Source organism: Pseudovirgaria hyperparasitica, assembly GCF_010093815.1.
Source record: "Pseudovirgaria hyperparasitica strain CBS 121739 unplaced genomic scaffold EJ05scaffold_25, whole genome shotgun sequence".
NCBI classification, from domain to species: Eukaryota; Fungi; Ascomycota; class Dothideomycetes; order Acrospermales; family Acrospermaceae; genus Pseudovirgaria; species Pseudovirgaria hyperparasitica.
Window position 1 is genome coordinate 227,642 of NW_022985573.1, and position 6,697 is coordinate 234,338.

Genomic DNA, 6,697 nt, shown 5'->3' on the forward strand with positions numbered 1-6,697 from the left:
TGCGTGTCCTGCGTGTCCTGCGTGTCCTGCGTGTCCTGCGTGTCCTGCGTGTGCTGAGTGTGCTGCGTGTCCTGCGTGTCCTGCGTGTGCTGAGTGTGCTGTGTGTCTTGCGTGTCCTGCGCTTCTCCTGCCTTGCACAGACGATCTGTATCTAGTATTCGCGTCGTCATCGTCTCTTCCGCCGTGTCTCGAGTGGCCGGCGTGGATCATTGCTTTTCTACCCTTCTAAGCCACTTGAAGACTAGTTTTAGCTCATCGGCCTACATCTCCGACTATTAAGCCATCTTCCCTAACATGGCTATCAGAGAATCCATACGGGCATCTTTGCTTGGATCTGGTTTTGGAGATACTGCCGTACGGGATGGGGTGCTTTGGCTGGTCGCGATTTGGTCGAGAGGTGGCGCCGTAGGACTCGCAGCGGCGGCTTAACTATATTAGTCTTTTGAAATAGAGGCTGGAGGACTCAAGAGAGTAACGTACTTATGACAGCTCGCCCAACTCCCTCTAACGTTCCTGTGGCTTCCAGGCTACTTCAGCATGCATGGGGGACACCACTGGAGCCTCCTATAGGCTTGCTGTATTGGTGTTTGGCGTGCTAGGAGTGAATGTAGCATGCTGGAGCGTGGAGTGTCTGGGTGTTTGTGTGGTGCAGTTGTAGCGTCGCGTTGCGTCGCCTGTGACAGGAGATCGACTGGATCTAGCCTAGTGACGTTTTTTTGCCATCTACGTCATTAGCTGTTCTCTATCTTCACACACAAAACAAGTCCTTGCAGTACCTACCTCTCGTCCATGATAAGAATAAGAACAGTGATAGGCGCTAGGGAGCATAATAACCGACACCATTGTGACGCATTCGCAGTGTCTCTTCGTTGAACACGCTGACAGTTAAATATGCGTGATGATAGGGGAGACGACGTTGCTAGGTACGATGCGAAAAGGCGCGGGGGCGTAAGCTAGGACGGGTTAGCCATTGGAAACGGGAACACCCTAAGATCTCGAAGTTTCCGCTTGATATGGTCATGGCCATGGACGATAACGACGGGTTGATGATGGTCTTGATCGATTGTCGATGTGATTGATCTCGGAGGCTCAATCTGCTGTCTGGATCCGGGTGATGTCTTGATGTTTACTTACCTACCTGTGCGAGGTTAGATATCCTGTTTATCAATACTTGAAATCACACGGGCTTGGACTCGAATAGTTAATCATAGTTGGTGAAATAGGCGGAGAGAGAGAGAGAGAGAGAGAGAGAAGTTGATGGGACATGAGCGGTACATGGATGGTATATGGACAAGACATGGACGAGACATGGACGAGACATGGATATGATGTGGACGCGAGGTCGATAGGACATGGACGAGACGTGGATGAGACGTGGGCGAGGAGTGGATGTGGACCCGCTGGGCAGACGCAGGTGTCATGTGTGTCAAAGATGATTCGTAGAGTTGAGAACACTCAAATTGGATATATTATGAAGTGTAGAGAAGAGAGTCTGAGAGACTCAAAAGAAAGCTATTTAAGCAAGCGGAAGACCACTAGTCCCGGTTGGGAAGTGGGTGCTGCTCATGTACTCCTTCCTGTTAACAATGTCGAGCACAGCTCCGTAGAGTGCTCCTGCAGCGGATACCAGGTGCGAATAGGACATAAATCGGATATGGGTGCGAGCCTAGCCAGTCTGGCATGTGAATCTTGTGTATAGAGTATGTAATAGGAGACGACAAGAGAATAGATAAGGAGAAAAGAGTTAGTAGAAGAGGAGATGTCGAACGAAGAGACGGCGAAAGAGAAACGAACTGCGACTATTACCCAGCTTCTACGCAATTCATCAAGCATCATTCGTACCTATTAAGACACGGAGTTCATCTAAGATACAAGTGGAGTGGACCATGAAACGGGCATAATTTATACCAGCTACTGATACTATCCAACTTCGATCAAAGAACATGGTCTTCCTCTGATACTCACCAGATTCCATAGTACTCGCCACACTTCACAAGCACTCCTAACAACGCCTGACGGAATGTGATGGCTCCCTTGGCCTTTCTAGCATTGTCTTCGTCCCCCTTCTCGGTTGCGATAATTGTGATTTTAGGTGTCGGAAGGATGTTAGCTTTGCGATCCTTTCGCAGGGAGTGCGTGGCGCTCTGACTCTCCGCAATGGGCGCGTCCACGTCTTTGAATTCCAGGATAATCATAGTTCTCCAGTCAAAAAGCACTACGATGGGGCAATGCGGCGAATCCTCAGAGTACTTCTCGCACTGTTGCGTTATGTGGATGGTGTCAGGATCCCGGAGATACCTGGGATGTTTGATCTCCTTGGGCCACTGTCTGAGACGTTCTGGTGGGATATCGGCTTCGCTACCGATCACCTCCACAGCCCGAGCATCATGGCTGGCTGCGTTGAACAACGCGACGTCAATACGGCCCACTTTTTTGAGCTCGAGGAGCCCTAGAGAATCTTCACGTGTCTTTCTGTTGGCTGATGCTTCTTCTTCTCCTTCTTCTTCGCTGTCGTTGTCATCATCGCTGTCGTCATCATCACTGTCGTCATCATCGCTTGGTATGGCCGAGGACTCTCTTTCTTGGAACGCCAGCCTCATGTCGATGCGGGAGCGGGATGACAGATTAAACTCGTGCATTGGGCAGAGCTTGACAGTCTTGGGATTCTCCGACAGTGACAGCGCGACTTCGAAAAAGATGATAACGGGAGTGGTGAGAAATGCAAAGGTGTAATGAGAAACATCAGCCTCAGACAGGGTGACTGCATTTCCGGTCTTAGGGCCCACGAAGCGAGAGACTTCTTTCGGGGCCCTCCTAGGTACCAGTTCTATTCGTCGTTCAGCGGCTTCAGCTTTAGATCTCCAGTAGATACTACCTGCATGTCGGTGGCTGAACTCCCAACGACGTGCTGGCTCGGATGGTCTGGTTGGTCTTTTGTCTCTCTTGGTTTCGTCCGGAATCTCTGGTAATGTCTGATTGAGACACTGTCGAATTCGCAGTTGGCGGTAAATGCTGGAAGACGCTGACATGTTGCTACCGGCGAGAATTCTAGAACGGCAGCAAGTAGGGGAGATCTGACCGCCATAAATGGACTTGGGTGGCTAGGTGCAAACATACGCCTGCAATCATCGCTCATCTGTTTGTGCGAATGCCGTAATCGAACGATTTACGGAAACAAGCGCTCAGCTGCTGGTAAATGTATTCTGCATTTTCACCGGCCCAACGCGCCGAGCGCTCTGGAGCAAGTCATTGTGCCTGAGAGTTTGCAGCTTGTTGTAGCATCGAGTGCTTGTCACAATCAAGAAACGATTTCCAAGCCGGTTAGTGCAGTGAACACCAGTGAACGCGCATTCCGCTCGCGCGATCTCTCGAAACCCAACCTGCGGTGAGAGCCCAGGAACGAAAACACTGTTAAGCCATGAATCGTTCGTCGTGTTCACGGTGACTGCGCCGACACTGTCGCCCAGGAGGGACGCCTCGTTGAACGAGTGAGCGAGACCTTCCAGAGCTTACACAAAACGTGTATTGCCACAAATCCATACAATATCCAAGGTCTTCTTGAATTTCTCCTGATCAAATAACGCATTTAACTATAGATTCATAGCTCGATCGCGCGAGTGCGTGGTCTCCCTCTTGTCGCATAACTGCCAGCCCTCTGCAGCTTTACTTTGAGTCGATCTTCTGGAAGTGCTGAATTCGCAGTGTCTGATTGAGCTCCGGTCACTGTATCTGTCGCTGAGTCGTTATAGGACGTCAATATCATTCCTCGACACGACGTCTGGACCTAACTATGCTGGAATAGTGTTTCTAGGAGATGAATTAATAGACCTCGAGCTAGAATTGCGATGCATTCAAATCTAGTAACCCAGCCTTATTGACTTCGCCCATGCCATGTCCGATCTCCTGTGCTGATATATCTGTAGTTGCCTGCCTAGCAGTGTCCACCTCTTGTGTTTATAGCGCCGATAAGTTGAGTTGATGTGTGTCCATAGCCTAGTAGAGTTCAATACGTAACACCGTAATCGCACGAGGAGGTCGAGAGCCGACACCAAAGCGGGGGGAGGAAGAGAATGGGTAGCATGCTGGGGCTATAGGTCAATCACTCTCCAGCTGGTACTTGTAGCTGGACGGTACCTTGAGGTGATAAGAAGCGTGAAACTACGCAGTAACGCCGGATGAATGGGCGTCTAATAAACCTTCGACTGGGCTAGAAAAGAGTACACCAAGTGGTAGGACAAGATGCATTATTTGTAGACGATCAGAGTGGACAGCTGCTCAAGTATCAAGGTGAAGGCTTCCGAGAAATTCGGCCTCAGACAACATGAGCACGACCGGACGTCACGTTGCTAATCAGGCCACACTTCGCATGTGAATAAATGCGTGCTCATACAACACACTCTGCCTGAATCCCCTGACAGTAGACACCGAATCTATGGAATGTTAGTAAGTCAATCACAATAGCTGGGCGTCGTACTATCATGTGATCAGATGACGGGAACCTCACCTCATCCAGATGCTAAGTACGATGTGGCCAAGACGAAGCCAACCGCAGGCTGAAGTCTACCACAAGCGTTGAAACGAAGAAGTGGGGTTAATATCTATAGATGATTGCGCGCGCACATAGCATTTACGTCTGTATTCTACACACGACTAAACACGTTGTCGGCTACGAAGCTCAAGGACGGCATGCAACAGAGCTCGAAGTAGAGCCTGGGCGTAGTCCTACTGGTTTAAGATTCCTTTTGTCCAACTCATTACTCAATCAGACGCGGACCATGTTGCCTGTTTGTAAAGTCTCGTCTCTCTGTGTTTCAGCTTCTTTGCGTTGCTCATCGTCCAGCTTCCTCATCCAATGGCAGTACACACTGTCATGACCCTCGTGCATCTCTTTGATCCAGAAGTTGGCGTGGAAGAACGATGGCCTTGGTGGAACGGGGTCGTCCTTTTCGTAGCCTTCCAACTGCCGAGCCTTACAGCCCTGGATTGTACCTTGACTTCCGTACTCACCGCAGAGCCAGGCATACGCTTTTTCGATAGGCTTTTCGATGTAACCTAGCTCGGCGTATTCGCGTTGATGCATCCAGTAGGTAATAGGGTGAGGGCGAGTTTCGGAGTCATCGAAGAGTTCGGTTTCGGCAAAATCAGTAATGACAGGAATAAGCTCAGAGGACGAAGTTTCTCGGAGGATAATGTTGCGTGGTGGAATGTTCCTAATGCAGATGCCATTCTTCCAAAGGTTCGAGACGCCGTCGATAATTTTTATCATAACCTTTCGTTTAGTTTCGGGGGACGCTTGAAGCTTGTCGAGATGGCACCCTTTGATGTATTCCATGACAACAACTTTGTGGAATTCCTCTCTTGGGTAGGGATAGGGATGAGCATCATCATCAAAGTTAGCGTAGAATATTGGAGTTACACTCTCCTCATTGCAACGTTGTAGGGCGGTGACCTCTTGACTGTTTGCAGCTTTCAAGGCTTCTACGACATCAGAACGTGTAATCGAACCGGACTCATTATCAGTAAAGGGTGTTGCATAGTACTTCGTACTGAAAATCTTGACGACAAGAACCTGTCCTGGGCGGAAGCCTAACACTCCATCTGGGTTGGCAGCATCTTTCATCACAACAACTTTCCAGACTTGTGCGCAATTTTTGCCGTGCGCGAGCTTCTTCTTGCGCTTGAGTTTCAGCTTTGCGTCTGTGTTCGGGAGTGTGAGGGTGAGGTCGGCCGCTGATTCTGGCTCTTGTTGAGACGCCTCTCGTTCCTTTGGAGGAGTTATTGGTAGAGTGGTAGAGAGCTCTGGTGTTGATGAGAGACTCATCTCGCTCGGGGGCTTCATTTCTTCGTCTGAGTCCAGCATGCTGAGAGGAATGCGACGTGGAGTCATTGATGGCTCGTAAGGGAATGATGGAGGAAGAAGGAAAAGGCACCCAGGAGCGGCACGTGCGAAAGATCGTTTGTGGCTTTGTTTCCCACGCAAGTCACCTGTGGATGGTCCCCTCCAGGTGATGTGGTTTGTTCTCCGCCTAAGACGTGTTACGGAGAGTAAATATTCGTGATTGCATGGCATGTCTGCACATACAAGATTGAGACGCCGAGCTCGGGCTTCGGACACAGTACTTGAAGTCGGGGCGGGACGCTCGAAGCATGTCGTCGGAGTGCATAGGTATGCGTCCGAAAGATCCTTTGTGTGGACAACGAAGGAGAATGAATAGGTTTCTCGTAAGGCAGTAATGTATACCTCAGGCAGGATACATACCTCAGGCAGGATACATATCTCAGGCAGAATATATACCTCAGGCCGGAGTGTATACCTCAGGCCGCAGTGTATACCTCAGGCTGTAGTGTATACCTTAGGCCGGAGTGTATACCTCAGGCCGGATGTATACCTCAGGCCGCAGTGTATACCTCAGGCTGTTGTGTATACCTTAGGCGACAAGGCCTAAATGCCGGGCCGACCTCGGGCGCAGCGTCGAAGGTGGTAAACTTTCTGCTTGTGCTTACTAAGACCCTGTATAGCCGTATCAAGTCTTCAAGCCAGCGAGGTCCACATGTCTCTCGGATGTCCGCTTGCCATTGGCAATTACTGTTCTTCATACCAACGGCTCCATTGCTGAGACCCATGCTCATTCTGTTCGAAAGATCCCGAGAAGCACTCGTCCGAGGGCTATAGTATACGATATCATCATACATCTCC

At 50.0% G+C, this 6,697-nt stretch overlaps 3 protein-coding genes across 3 annotated transcripts in view; all 3 read right to left on the reverse strand.

Moving 5' to 3' along the window:
* Positions 1–320, reverse strand: part of EJ05DRAFT_232283 (uncharacterized protein) — a 1,196-nt gene extending 876 nt beyond the window's left edge. Inside the window, exon 1 of the mRNA XM_033739986.1 lies at positions 17–320. Within this exon, the coding sequence (XP_033595422.1) occupies positions 17–170 (154 nt within the window). The 5' untranslated portion in view covers positions 171–320. The remainder of the gene's footprint in view (positions 1–16) is intronic.
* A 1,641-nt stretch (positions 321–1,961) lies between these two features.
* EJ05DRAFT_505524 (uncharacterized protein) lies at positions 1,962–3,085 on the reverse strand (the record flags this gene model as incomplete). Its single annotated transcript, XM_033747709.1, has 2 exons — positions 1,962–2,984; positions 3,038–3,085. 2 exons carry the CDS (start codon positions 3,083–3,085, stop codon positions 1,962–1,964), a joined length of 1,071 nt encoding a protein of 356 aa, XP_033595423.1.
* A 1,181-nt stretch (positions 3,086–4,266) lies between these two features.
* Positions 4,267–6,353, reverse strand: EJ05DRAFT_232294 (uncharacterized protein). Its single transcript, XM_033739987.1, has 3 exons — positions 6,083–6,353; positions 4,475–6,026; positions 4,267–4,430 (listed from the first exon to the last, which is right to left on the reverse strand). The coding sequence occupies exon 2, from the start codon at positions 5,885–5,887 to the stop codon at positions 4,763–4,765; it is 1,125 nt and encodes a 374-aa protein (XP_033595424.1). The 5' UTR covers positions 5,888–6,026; positions 6,083–6,353; the 3' UTR covers positions 4,267–4,430; positions 4,475–4,762.
* Positions 6,354–6,697: the final 344 nt, after the last annotated feature.

What these genes read in the sequence shown, in the direction of transcription:
- EJ05DRAFT_232294 (XM_033739987.1), bottom strand. Translation starts at nt 5,887, where the DNA reads ATGACTCCACGTCGCATTCCTCTCAGCATGCTGGACTCAGACGAAGAA.